The sequence below is a fragment of the Triticum urartu genome, chromosome 1A (genome assembly GCF_056163025.1).
Source record: "Triticum urartu cultivar PI428250 chromosome 1A, HENAU_Tu73, whole genome shotgun sequence".
Taxonomy (NCBI): Eukaryota; Viridiplantae; Streptophyta; class Magnoliopsida; order Poales; family Poaceae; genus Triticum; species Triticum urartu.
The window spans coordinates 67,269,507-67,283,178 of record NC_141873.1 but is presented as its reverse complement, the minus strand read 5'-3'; the positions used below and the strand labels follow the sequence as shown (position 1 = coordinate 67,283,178).

General features: G+C 47.5%; 1 protein-coding gene and 1 long non-coding RNA gene across 2 annotated transcripts; one reads left to right on the top strand and one right to left on the bottom strand.

The window, feature by feature from the left end:
- The first annotated feature begins 702 nt into the window (after positions 1-702).
- LOC125556053 (protein BIG GRAIN 1-like) lies at positions 703-2,301 on the top strand. The gene has a single exon (XM_048718884.2). The coding sequence runs from the start codon at positions 1,105-1,107 to the stop codon at positions 2,101-2,103; it is 999 nt and encodes a 332-aa protein (XP_048574841.2). The 5' UTR covers positions 703-1,104; the 3' UTR covers positions 2,104-2,301.
- Positions 2,302-7,660: 5,359 nt separating this feature from the next.
- On the bottom strand, positions 7,661-10,413 carry LOC147990059 (uncharacterized). Its single transcript, XR_015619091.1, has 3 exons — positions 9,815-10,413; positions 8,796-9,009; positions 7,661-8,700 (listed from the first exon to the last, which is right to left on the bottom strand). It is a non-coding gene; the product is annotated as an uncharacterized LOC147990059 (long non-coding RNA).
- Positions 10,414-13,672: the final 3,259 nt, after the last annotated feature.

Below are 13,672 nucleotides of genomic sequence, written 5' to 3'. Positions count from 1 at the left end.
AATAAATTATGTAATGGAATGGTAGGACAGAAAAAGGAAGCATGGGAACAACAACAAGATAAAGGTATTGAAACGTCAATTTCAAGGAGATAGAAAATGGATTCCTATTTTGAGAACACCTAAGCTCACATCAAACCGTCAATTTAGGATCCAGCTTGGGATTATGTTCTCTACTGACGCAAATGTTAGGGATAAAGGAAGTGGAAATACTGAAATGAAATGAAATAAAGATTAATAAAGTAAAAAAAATCAAGATCGAAGAGCCCAGGTTCTAAATATAGAAAATATGCCACAATCATTGTTATTCTCATTTTAAAATGATACTTCGAATTTATTCAAATTTTATATCATGGAAATATTTCTTAATCATAAATATAATATTATCAGCTTTATTTATAAGGTCTTTGCAAATAATTAATAATATGATTGCAATGCATCGCCCAGCTGCAGAGGGCCGGGGTCATCCTCCTTTTCAAAAAAGAATGTCAGTAGACCTGATAGTTACTCCACTATTAAGTTCAAATTTTTTTTTAGCTAAAAAAATTCACGACACTTATTTTAGATCAGATAGAGTAATATCTGTTTTTGCAGGGAAAACTAAAATTTTCATACAACATGAGTGAAAATTAGAGACGTTCGACTCATCATTTCCTTTGTGCAGGGTTCACGCATGGAAATTTAACTGCACATGTACACACTACGACGTGACGTATTTACAGAGCGGTGATGTCGAGACGGTAAATGGCGAGCCAAGTGGCCGCGGAGAAGTGCCGACAAAGCGAAAGGAAAAGAGGGCAAGAGAGACAGGGAGTGAGACGGCACGAGCAAGGAAGAGAAGCTCGATGTGAAGCAGCCAGCCAGACGGACAGGGGAATGAAGGCGGGCCCCGCCCGTCCCGGCAACAAGATCCCCTCGCCCGCACGCCCGCCCGCACTGCTCCGCTCCGCTCCACTCCACTCCACTCCTCCCCGATCGATCGGTCCATCGAATCAAATCACACGCCTAGCCTAGCTCGCCTCCCCTGCACCATCATTGCCGCGCCGCCCGCTGCTCTGCCTCTGCTCTGCTCCGCTCCGCTCAGCCGAGTGCGCAGATCGATCGGCGATGGACATGAGGTGGGCGCCGAGGCGGCCGGCCGACCAGCCGTCCTTCTCCTCCACGCTGCTCGACGCGATATGCGACTCCATGGACGGCCCCGAGGCGAGAAGCGCCACGGCGGCGAGGTCGGCGTCGGCGGCGGCGACACGGGCGGCGGCTGCGGCCAAGAAGCAGGAGGAGGCCGCCCTGCATTACTACTACTACTACAAGCCGGCCTTGGCCGCCAGCCACCGGGCGCGCGGCGAGGCGCCGACGCAGGGCGCCGCGGCCGCGGACTGCTCCGGCCGAGGCTACTTTTCCTCGTCCGAGGTGGAGTGCTCCCTCGGCCGCCTCAACCGCATCCGCACGTCCGGCGGCGCGGCGCCGAGGCAGAGGCAACAGCAGCAGCAGCAGCATCCCGCTCCGGAGAAGTCGGCGAGGACGAAGAAGCCGACGGCCGCCGCCCGCGGCTGCAGCAGGCCGGCGTCCCCCGGCGCGCGGCTCGCCAGCCTGCTCAACTCCATCTTCGCCGGGAAGCGCCATTCGGCTCAGCGGACGGCCCCGGCGGACCAGGAGCCCGTGTGCTCCACAGCGCCGTCGTACGCGCGGTCCTGCCTGTCCAAGACGCCGCCGCCGTCTGCGGCGCGGGCGAGCCGGAGCCGGAGTACCCGGACCGTGAGGTTCCTGGACATTGACGGTGAGCTGGCCGTGGCCGCCGCGGCAGTGGGACGCTGCCGCCGAATTCCCGTGGTGGAGGTGGAGGAGGAGCTGCTCCGGCCGGCGGACGTGGAGGCGCGCATCGACGGTGGCGAGAAGAGCAGCGACGCGAGCTCCGACCTGTTCGAGCTCGAGAGTCTCGCGGCCACGGCTTCGGAGAGCGGCCGGTGGGATCGCGACGGGTCGTACGGTAATGAGCTGCCGGTGTACGGGACCACCGGAGTTGGCCTCCACCGTGGGATCGGCCATCCCCGCACGTACGAGTATGGACCGTATGGTCTTGGTCGAAGTTGTAGAAAGCTTGTTTGATTTCGAATAAGTATAAGTAGAGGGTGCTCAGTGTTAAATAGTCTATAACTGTTTCCTAATATAGTTTTTGCTGTTAGTTTCAGATATTGTGTTGTAGGTGTTTTGTACAGCTAATTAGTCGCTACACTTTGCACCTGTGTAACTCCATGTGGCATATAATTGTTTCTTATTAGTTTTTGCTATTAATTTTGGAGATTATTATCAAGCTCATCAGCAATTCAATCCGGAACCTGAGCTCAAATGCACCTGATGAACAGTAAAATAAATAAAAAATGCAACCCTTTTGTGGTGCAAGAAGCGCCTGTGCATGAACTCCGTGCAAAATTTTGTGAAGTATGGACATTTGAGGAGCTTCTGGAAAAAAAAGACAAAATCAGGCGTGAATAGTGTGATTTTCAAAAGTTCTTCAGACACCCGAGAATTGTCTTTTTTTCCACGAGCTCCTCTAATGTCCAAACTTCATAAAATTTTGCACAAAGTTCATGCACAAGAGCATCTTACAGCACAAAAATATTTGGATTTTTAATTTGTTTTTTATTTGGTTTTACTGTTCATCCCCGGGCTCATCTAAGCCCGGGTTCAAACCGCCGCGTCCCTAGCTCATCCTCTTTACGAAGAAATAGAATGTGGAATAAAAGAATATTTTGGGGGCATGTTGCTAGCTTTCTTCTCTAAGAGCATCTCTAACTGGACCCCTCTCTAATTGAACCCCTAAATTTCAACTCCCCAAACGTTTCAAACATCAACTCCTCAAATTTGAGGAGTTACAAAAATGTAGCTAAATGAACCCTTGAACTTAACTCCTCAAATGAAGTAGACCCTACATCGAAGTCTCTCTTCCTCCTTTTCTTTTTTCCTTCTTCTTCCTTCCATGTGGCCAATGATGAATTCTCGTCATTAGATGATGTTCATAAGCTAATTAAGAAATGTGATAGATGTTCTGTCGATGCAATTTGATAGAGGCTCATCGTGCGTGACGTAAGCATGCAACAAAATAGCTGAGAAAGTAGGCGAAATTCATCCTCCACATGCCATGGCTTGGGCGCTTCTTCGTATGAATGGGTTCTTCCACTCATCCTTCTCCTAGTGTCGCGATGGTGTGGCCCGGAATGCAAGCATTCATCGAAATCTGTGATGGCGGTTGGTGGCCACTTTTCTACGCATGTTTTTCCTATACATGAACTTTTCCTCCATAGGTGCTCCCCCGCATGTGGTGCAGTTTTGCCCGTGGTCGGGGATGATGGGGAGGAGCGCCGTTGGGCTAGGGGCTATGGGAAGGAGCGTTGTCGTGGGGGAAACGATGGAGCAGTGAAGAAAAAAGGTCATCGGAATCTTGCTAGAGGTCAGCGAGGCTCCAGGGTGTAGGCGGGCATGAGGGGTGGTCGTCGGATGCATGAAACATGAAGGATGCGACCTCGATGTGTACGCTTCCGAGCTAGAGGGTGATATGGGCGAATAGGAGTGCTAGGGAGAAGAGGAGGGCTAGGGAGCAGTTTCCTTGGCACACAGCACCTTGGGGGTGGTGCAGGAGCTCCAAGTGCTAAGGAGGGACAGAGGCATTATATTGTGGGGGGACAAAGAGGTGTCTAAGCTGGGCGTCGATCTGGCCCGGTGCGGCCATAGAGGGACCGGGACTGGTCATGGCTCATGGGAACGCTCAATAGAATCGGTTCAGTGTTGGTCGCACCTGAGGATAGGTCCGCGTGGGTTCGAAGTAGCTGTGGAAGTCAGGGTTAAAATTCCAATAAATTGAAATAAATATCTTGGGTGGATGGTATCAAGGTAAGTGGAGCCAAGGGTATCCAGGTATGAAGTGAGAATATTCTCTAGAGTGAATAGTAAAGATGTCATACTTGAACTTGTCAACCACCTTAATCAAGGATTAAATCCAAGGAAAATCCAAAGAATATATAAGACAAGGGGGAACATGAAAAAAATCACAACCATGATTTTTGAGTCTGTGAGACATTGGAGGTAGAAGAATCAACATTAAACACTGCATGGCGTTACCATGATCTAACTACCATTCTCGTAGAGTTTCTTCCGAGGACTTGTAGATTTGGCATTGCTACTTTGGCATTCCTAGCTCTCACAGTGACATCAATGTCTTGGAGAGATCTCCGCTTTTCGATAGGCTAGCAAGTGATAATGCTCCTGCATGCAACTTCAAGGTCAATGGCCATGATTATGAGATGGGCTACTCCCTCGCTGATGGCATCTATCCTTTATGGTCAACATCTATCAAAACAACTACAAATCCTCAAGGTAAGAAGAGAACCCACATTGCCAAGACTTAAGAAGCAGCGAGGAATGACATTAAAAGAGCATTTGGGGTATTGCAAGCTCGATTTGTAATTGACCGGAGTGCTTGATTTTGGGACAAGAAGACCTCGGGAAAAGATCACGACAACTTGTGTGATGCTGCACAACATGATCATCGAGTATGAGAGGGTCCCCGGTGGACTATGACTATGTTGGTTAAACTTCCAAACCTCGTACGAACCAGGACTGATTTCAAGCTTTTCTTGAGGTGTGTGGAGATTTGAGACCACGGATCACATGGACAGCTCCGCGAGGATCTCGTTGAGCATCAATGGTAGCTACATGAGCGATAGTGTGTTTAACTTTGTTTATTCATGGTTAATTTGGATTATTCGATTTATTTGGATGAGATTCTTTGTGTAAATTTGTTGATTTCAAATGTTGTTGAATCGTTCGATGTTGAAACATCAAAACTTTGAATTTTATCCATCCCAAAGTGCAGTTGGAATAAATTATATACGCACACACACATAGTATTAAAAACAGAGGAGAACACAATTATCAATGCTGAAGTTTTAGAAAATCTGTCTTTCCGCACATGCTTTACAAACCCCATTTTTCTTCTTTAACAAAAGAAGCAAGGTGTAAACCACCTTTAAACGCCCCTTTGTAGGGAATCTGTTAGAGCTGCGTGCTCTAATTAATTCAGCATGCACATGCTCTAACCACGATTCGCCCATGTGCCCGCTGTACGTACGTAGTAATTGGTTAGGCTCAAACTTTCTGGTGGATCGATCGATCGAGCTTGGTCGGAACATGACAGACGTAAGACCCAAGAAAGAAAGAGCGTCGAGTGTTTCGTTTTAGATTAGATTAGAAGAAGTTGTCAAGAACATTTCGAGTGCGCCTTTGATGGCTCATCAGCTCGTGGATCCCCAGAGAGTTGCATGGATGGGGGGGCACACGCTTTGTCTGCCGCTAGCTGCGCGAGAGACCATCATCGCGTAGGAGAAGCATGGGCGGACGGAGGCGGCGACACGCGACGACGTGCGGGTGAAGCGAAAATGATCCCGGCAGCGGTGAATTCGGCGAAAACCACTCGATGTTCTTGGGAGCTGGGCGCTGCCGTCGACGAGGTGCTTGCTGCAGACGCGCCGGCGGGGCGGCCGGTCTGGGCGGGCATGAAAGAGGAAAGGGGCCGCGGCCAAAGAAAGAGGAGGGCGAAAGGGCTTTTCGCTTCCTTTGAGGCGGGGGCAGTCAAAGCACCCATCGATCCTTACGGCCACCTGATCTGATCGATCCGTCGAGGAAAGGGAAAGGGAAGGAGCCACGGCGCGGGCGGCGATCCCCAGGCCGGGCTGGGCACTTGGGCAGGCGGGGAAGGAAGGAAGGAGCAGGAGGAATATTTCGGGGTTCGCTCCGCTGCGTCGCGGGTTGCTTTGATCTCTCTCTCGCTCTCATCTCCCCTTTCGCGACGTCCTGTAGTACGCGCCGCCAAAAAGCAGAGCGGCAAAGCGAAAGCGGCGTCGCTCGCGCGGAAGTGCGTGCCGGATTGGTTCTTGGATCGGCCGCCTCGCTCGGACACGGGCGCGACGGGGTCGTGGTCCAGCCCAGAGACGGCTTTGTTGCTCTCTTTTTTTGTGTTGTGCGGGAGGTGCGTGCACCCGGACAGAACGTCATGTGTGGAAAGCAAATTACCGTTGAAGCCGGCAAGACCCGTATGTATATGGGAACTAGTATACTATATTTCAAAGTTTTGAAATACTAGTAAACATGCACGTGCAACGCACGTCTCAATCAAACCACATCAAAATTCATGTGGGTACCCAATTTTGAATTCATACTCTGGAAATGGCCCCTTCTTTATAAACAAAAGGACAAAGTACAAACCCATCAATTATCTTTTGAGAATGCCACTGAGGTTCAAGCAGACCACAAAGAAATCATAATTGTACAAAAAAAAGTTACAAATCAATGGGAATCAATTGGATGAACAACTTCTACATAGAGAATATATGGGTGTGGCCTATTTAGTCTATTGTATAGTAAAAATGGAATCAAATTAAATATCCGATGAAGATTTCAGAAATTTTATTTTCTTGGGTGAACTTCAAAGGAACATATAAACATTGTCCAAATGAACATGGTGTCGTCAATGCAAAGTTGGAACAAAAACCTCCCTAAAAATAGCAATCTTGGAAGAACTGAATTAGCTTCCTTCTTGGATTTTGGGCTGCTTGTTATCTTCTGAGTTTGAAGGCTCGGCGGTGAAGGTAATCCCACCCATGGGAGTCATAGCGGGTACCACCTGCTAGCAGTAAGAGTCGGACAATTTTTCCTCCATTTTCAGTTTATCTCAGCATCTCCTGGAGTGGAACTATGGTGCAATGGGGGTATGCATATTGTAGTTAAAACACACACTGCTCTCTAAGTATACATAGAGAAAGCTGTAATGGAAAGTAGTATGATCTGAACTAATTACTCATCTTTTGAAATTGTCGTAGATCGTATATATGAGAACTCAAACTGGTGGTGGCACCTATTACTAAAGCCCGTAGATCTAAGGAGGGCACTTAACCTTATAAGAATATATTGCACTAATCTATGTAAGCTGGTAATCAACAAAAGCAACAGACAGCTTAAGCATAACATATGGTTTGATGAAAAATAACAGTTGATAGCATTATAATAGAGGATCAGATTATTAAATTATGGAATTTCATTTGTGTGGAAATAAACTGACCATCAAAGTTTTATATGAGTAATATGGACAATAGATGCAGATATAAAAGGAAGCCAGAAGTTGATTACATGCACCTTTATAAGAATCTGCATATGTACAACACTCCCAGAACTCAAAAAATCTAGCATGCCATTAGCCTTGAGATAATTGTAACTGCATCCCAATAGAAATACTGTTGCAACCATAGAATATTCTAGCGAGGAACTCCAAAGAATTTGGGGCTTAATTCCCAGAAGTCCATAGAATGCAGTACACCACTCCCAGAAGTCCGGAGAATTTGAGGATTAATTCCTCGGTACTACACTACCACAATCTCCCTTGTGGTGATACAACAGTTCGAAAGAAAGTTAATCGGCATAATGTACATTATATTTTGCTCACATGTCAAGTAAAATGTTCTGTACAATAGCACATTCGGCGGAAAATATAATTCTTGCAGAGAGCTTCTGTTTTACAAATGTTTAGCGGACTTAATTAGGAAGTAATGTAAACAATAATAAAAATGAAATTTGAGTCCTCCAATGCATGTCATGATATGCATGGACTTCAATAGAAGAAAGGAGAATAGTTTCATTATGATGTGTCATGTGTGCTGTAAAAGTGATGATCCTTAGCCAGATTTCCTAGGACAAAGCAAAGTACAAATACAGATAAAAGTGAAACATCAATACTCGTTCCATTCCTTCCTTATAGGAGTCACTGCATGATGTATTCTTCTGAGCACTTTGTGTACGATGCAGAGGTGGTCATGCAAAGACCAAGAAATGAATTTCGCAGAATGTTAAATCAGTTATACTACAGAAAGCCTACTGATATCGATGCACTTGGGTGTGCACTTACATGTACAAATAGTAAAGACTCCATGACTTTTGCCATACCTGGAGAAATAACTACCACAAGGATTCCATGGATTTCTGCAATTATAGAAAGAAAGATTTGTTTTGCTTCTTAAAAATGTCTAAAGGGCATTTTTCTTCTTCTTCAAGTAACTTGTAGGGAATAGCAATGACAATGCTTTTGCTGGATTAAATTTCCCCCATAAAAAACTTGTCATGTGTGTATATAGTATGTAAACTGATACTAAATTCATGTACTGTAGGCGGATCTCAAGAAATTGTTACAAAGATTAGTCTGAATAGTGATAAACCAAAATCTGAACTTCACAAAATCACCAAAGCAAAAAGTGGCTTCCACTATTACTCCAGTATATTTCCAACCTAAATCTTAAGGGGGAGTTAGACGTTCAGTAGAATATGGTCGGTTAAAAAGCACTGCACATGCAACTGTGTTAAAATTTTCCAATTAAGCTGCTATTCAAACATGGCACCCAACAAAAACAAAGCTAGGTATCAATATATTTTGGTTCCTGTCCTGCTGTCATCTATCCTTGTTCAGTTTGCAACAAAAATTTCTACAAGGAACATAATATGAACAAGGGACATCACCAACAATTATTTCACAAGGAGATGTGTAGGATGAGTGTCAAGGAAGTGATCAGTGCTGGTACATCTAGCTTACCATGATCAAGTTACATGTATAGGCAGACCATAAGATGATCCAAGTCCACTAATATTCAATGTACTCATGTTCACCTGGTTGGAAAAACAATAAATAACTCAGCCACACAGCACAATTTCTAGAGAAAATCGAACAACATAAGTAGCTAAGCCTTGGTCTGGTGGGTTACCTCCAGGTATCTTCTCGAAGCCCTACCATTTGGGCACACAGACCGCCGCGTCGTATCTCGAGTAACTAAGGAGCTTCATGAGTAGATGGCGACTACAGCTGCCAGTACATTGGCCTCTTACAAAAACCTGGAGCCATGTCTCGTGGATCGAGAAGAGGGAGTGAACAATGGAGAGCAGCTTGTTTTCTTTCTCATCTCCTGCTTTCTTGTACATCTAAAATGTAACATGCAGATATGCAGGATGTCAGCTTCAGCATACAACAACACACTAAGTTAAGTTATCCAGTTATTACTTTGGGTAAAAGTTAATGAGCAAAACAAATAGCCCAGTGCATTCTATGAACCAGGATTGATAAGGGCGCACGCACATGGCACGGTTGATTAGATTACAAATTATCTAGCTCGTGATTAGATTACAGGAGGGGAACAAATCGTGCCCACGCTGATGTATTTCATGCCTCAGCAATAAGGCTAAAAGCCTGAAAAATGGTCTCTAGAATGAATCATGGTAGATGAGACTAAATTGGACCATTGTGCAATCGAAACCTCATAGAAACTAAATTGTACTACTGTGCAATCAAAACTTGAGAGACAACCAGTTACAGCTGCAAGCCAGCAATGTCAGTAGACTTTTGTTTTGCACTACACTCCTGCAGTCAAATAAGATCAAACATGTCAGACATATCAAAATTGATGTCGATGTTATCTTGAGCGGTGGTTTTAAGGAGTAAATTCAGAGCAGAAGACGCTAGCAACATTAGGAATACTAACGACAATTCACTTGGAAGCAACAGCTACAAAAAATGTAGTACTAACGACAAATTCATTTGGAAGTGATCGATATACATGTGATTCCAGAAATGTTCCTACAACCTGTAATTATCAGCGGTTGGGAAGCGCTAAGTGGGCAGTTTCATACGGTAGCAGCCAGCCAGCTAACCAACCCGACGAACAAAATTTGGGGCAAGCCATGGTCGCAAACATACAATTCAAATGAACAGAGCTGACGGGGAACATACCTTGATCTTGTCTGCGAAGTGGCCGAGGTCGGGGAGCCCGGGTCCTCGCCGCCGTTACCCTTGAGGAAGTCGCTGACGAGCATGGCCAAGTCCAACTCGCTCTCGTGGCTCCCGTTGTGGCTCCCGGGCCCCTCACCCCTTCTCGCGTCCGCTGCCATATCCCATAGGTCGCCCACCGGCGACCCCCTGCCCCCGCCGCCCCTAGGCGACACCCTCGCCGGCAGTGAAGAAAGAACCCAGATTAAGAAGCTTTAGAGAGAAATTTATGCAACGAATCAAACTGGCTGCTACTCACCTGCGAAGCACATCCAACGTGATGTCCGTTCGCCTGCCCCTCCCTCTCCAGATGTGGTGGCACGACGTGCCTCTCCGCCTCTGCTGCCTCCGATTGGGGTGGAAGGAGACACGTGGCGGACGGCGCTGCGGGCGAGGCGCGTCGGCGGACGACGATGGAGGTGATCCGAACTCGGGAGGCAGCTGGGGAGGCGTGGAGAACTCGGGAAGAAGAGATTGATTTCGGGAACTGGTAGCGATCAGAATCGCGTGATTGTAGGGGACGCCGGACCGGTAGTTGGAATATTCGTCCGCTGGTGGAGTATGGTCAGTCATTGAAAATTGCTAACTCCATACAATAGACTTATTAGATCAATAATGACTGTTAGATTAAAATTTATGGCCTAATTATATGGTGCTGATTGGTTGGTGCGATGTTTTGGGTCTAATTACGGAGTGCACCTAAGAAAATTCTTGTTCGATTGTTTAATAATAGTGGAGATCCGTTTTCGCTTATAGGAAAGAATAAGAAAATAGAAGCTGACCTGGGCAGAATAAAGCCCAACAAACAAAGTAAAAAATTGTGTTTTCCAGTCCACCGTCCAAAGCTTGCCCTGACACACACAAAAAACAGGACAAAAACGCAGCCCACCCAGTTCGTCCCCTACATGGGCTCGTTTACAAGTCAACAGGGATGCACACATCATAAAGCAACACAGAAATCTAACGGTAAAGAGATTCGACTAAGACTTCATAAAAACTCAGTCGACTGAGTTTTAGGGCAACCGTAAAAATATAAATACATGCTTGTGCTCAATTCAAAGAGGGGGCAAAAATGCCTCTAATCCATGGTCCATCCGGAAAGAAGAGAGTATCATTACCATTTGGGACTCGGGGATTAGGTGACGACTCATGCGTCCGTGGAGGCTGCATGTCTCCGGCGCATCTCCGACGGCCGAGGCTCATGTGCCTGTGGCGGCGGCAGGTGTCTCACGCGTCTCCGGCGAGGGCGGGTGCGACCGGGTGCCAGCTGGAGCAGCAGAGGCAGGCCGTGAAGGCAGCGGCTGTAAGAATAGTTGGGCACCACAGGAACAACAGAGGTGCGGCGGCGGTGGGGCGGGCTCATAGTCTTCGTCATGTGCGACAGACTTTCCGCCCTTCTTGGCCGACGGCTTCTCCGCGGTGGTGCAGCAGCGTAATCCTGCAGCAGGAAGTACTCGTCGTCGTCAATGGACTCCTCATCGCAACAATAAAACTCTTTTTTTCTGCAATTTGTAGAAATGAAGCTCAGAGCAAAAACCACAAAGAAGCCATCACCTGTGCTTGGCATTCCATCAAACAAGTGCAGAGTAACCTCATCCAAAACATATGTATTATTTCTTCACTGCGACCACATGAACCAGCGCAATTTATTTGAGTTGTCGCCACATCTTGCGAGGAGCTCCCCACAGGCCGCAGGCCCCATGGATGAAAACGCTATGCTAGCTGCACTCAACCGCAAGATGGTCTCCACCGAGCAACGAATCATGTAGTCACTGAAGCAGGCAAACAAGTCAGAGTAGAAACAACCATAGAGTAATCACGTTATGTGTTTCCAATTCCAAATAACCCTATTTGTAGATTTAAAAAAGCAACTCTGGATTGAATCCAACAGACGAAGACTGAATCAGGCCCGACCTTTGTTTTTTCTTGCGTCTACACAGGGCGCCCGAGTACCTACATTTATGTGACCAGAACTGTTATACAACCCTGTAATCAGTTAACTAATTTAATTACATACAGGCTGCAGCTTCCTGGGTGCAGATCGGTCGTGCGGAGGTGTGGCCAATGGACATAACGCGAGGATCGTGACGGACCCGCGGCCAAAAATACGGGCTATCTGGTTCGATTAGTACCTTTGCGTTGTCTAGGGCTAGGCCATGGCGTGAAGCTCCATCGGCACCTGCACTGGCATGAATGTGAACGGCGTAGAGAGGAAACTTACTGGATTCTCTAGCTCACGGATCAGGTTGGCGGCCACGCGAGCGACGACAGAGGAGTTAGAGGAGGAGCGGCCTGTGGCGGCGGCCTGCTTGTGTCCATCAGAGAAGGAGCGGCGGGCGACGACGGCCTGCTTGTGTCCATCAGAGAAGGAGCGGCGGGCGGCGACGACCTGCTTGTGTCCATCAGAGGAGGAGCGGCGGGCGGCGGCGGCCCATGACACAAAAACGGACTCAACGCTGCTCGCGCGGCAACAATCCGCGATGGCGATGGTGATGGCGCGACCTTACGGTGCAGTGCCGCGAGGTCGGCGTGCAGGCATGATACGGTGTTGGTGGGCGGCTTTGAGGTTAAGGGCGATGTGAGCCGATTTCAGTTTCCCCCGTTTCCGATGATAACCGCGTGATTATAGGAGATGGACGGGGGCCGGTATTTCTCTGTTGGTGGATGGATCGTGGAGGTGAAGCACGGTCAATCATGAGAATTTGCTAAGTCCACACCGCAAAGGTATTAAATCAATGGTAACTGTTAGATTTAGATCTGTGGGACTAACCGTGTGGTGCTGATCGGTTTGCGTGGTGTTGTGGGCCAATTTGCTTGGTGCACGTAAAAAAAATTCTTGTTTGATTGTTTAATAGTAGTGTAGATTAATAATAGTGGAGATCCGTTTTCGCTTATAGGAAAGAATAAGAAAATAGAAGCTGACCAACAAACAAAGTAAAAAATTGTCTTTTCCAGCCCACCGTCCAAAGCTTGCCCTGACACACACAAAAAACAGGACAAAAACGCAGCCCACCCAGTTCGTCCCCTACATGGGCTCGTTTACAAGTCAACAGGGATGCACACATCATAAAGCAACACAGAAATCTAACGGTAAAGAGATTCGACTAAGACTTCATAAAAACTCAGTCGACTGAGTTTTAGGGCAACCGTAAAAATATAAATACATGCTTGTACTCAATTCAAAGAGGGGGCAAAAATGCCTCTAATCCATGGTCCATCCGGAAAGGAGAGAGTATCATTACCATTTGGGACTCGGGGATTAGGTGACGACTCATGCGTCCGTGGAGGCTGCATGTCTCTGGCGCATCTCCGACGGCCGAGGCTCATGTGCCTGTGGCGGCGGCAGGTGTCTCACGCGTCTCCGGCGAGGGCGGGTGCGACCGGGTGCCAGCTGGAGCAGCAGAGGCAGGCCGTGAAGGCAGCGGCTGTAAGAATAGTTGGGCACCACAGGAGCAACAGAGGTGCGGCGGCGGTGGGGCGGGCTCATAGTCTTCGTCATGTGCGACAGACTTCCCGCCCTTCTTGCCCGGCGGCTTCTCCGCGGTGGTGCAGCAGGAAGTACTCGTCGTCGTCAATGGACTCCTCATCGCAACAATAAAACTCTTTTTTTCTGCAATTTGTAGAAATGAAGCTCAGAGCAAAAACCACAAAGAAGCCATCACCTGTGCTTGGCATTCCATCAAACAAGTGCAGAGTAACCTCATCCAAAACATATGTATTATTTCTTCACTGCGACCACATGAACCAGCGCAATTTATTTGAGTTGTCGCCACATCTTGCGAGGAGCTCCCCACAGGCCGCAGGCCCCATGGATGAAAACGC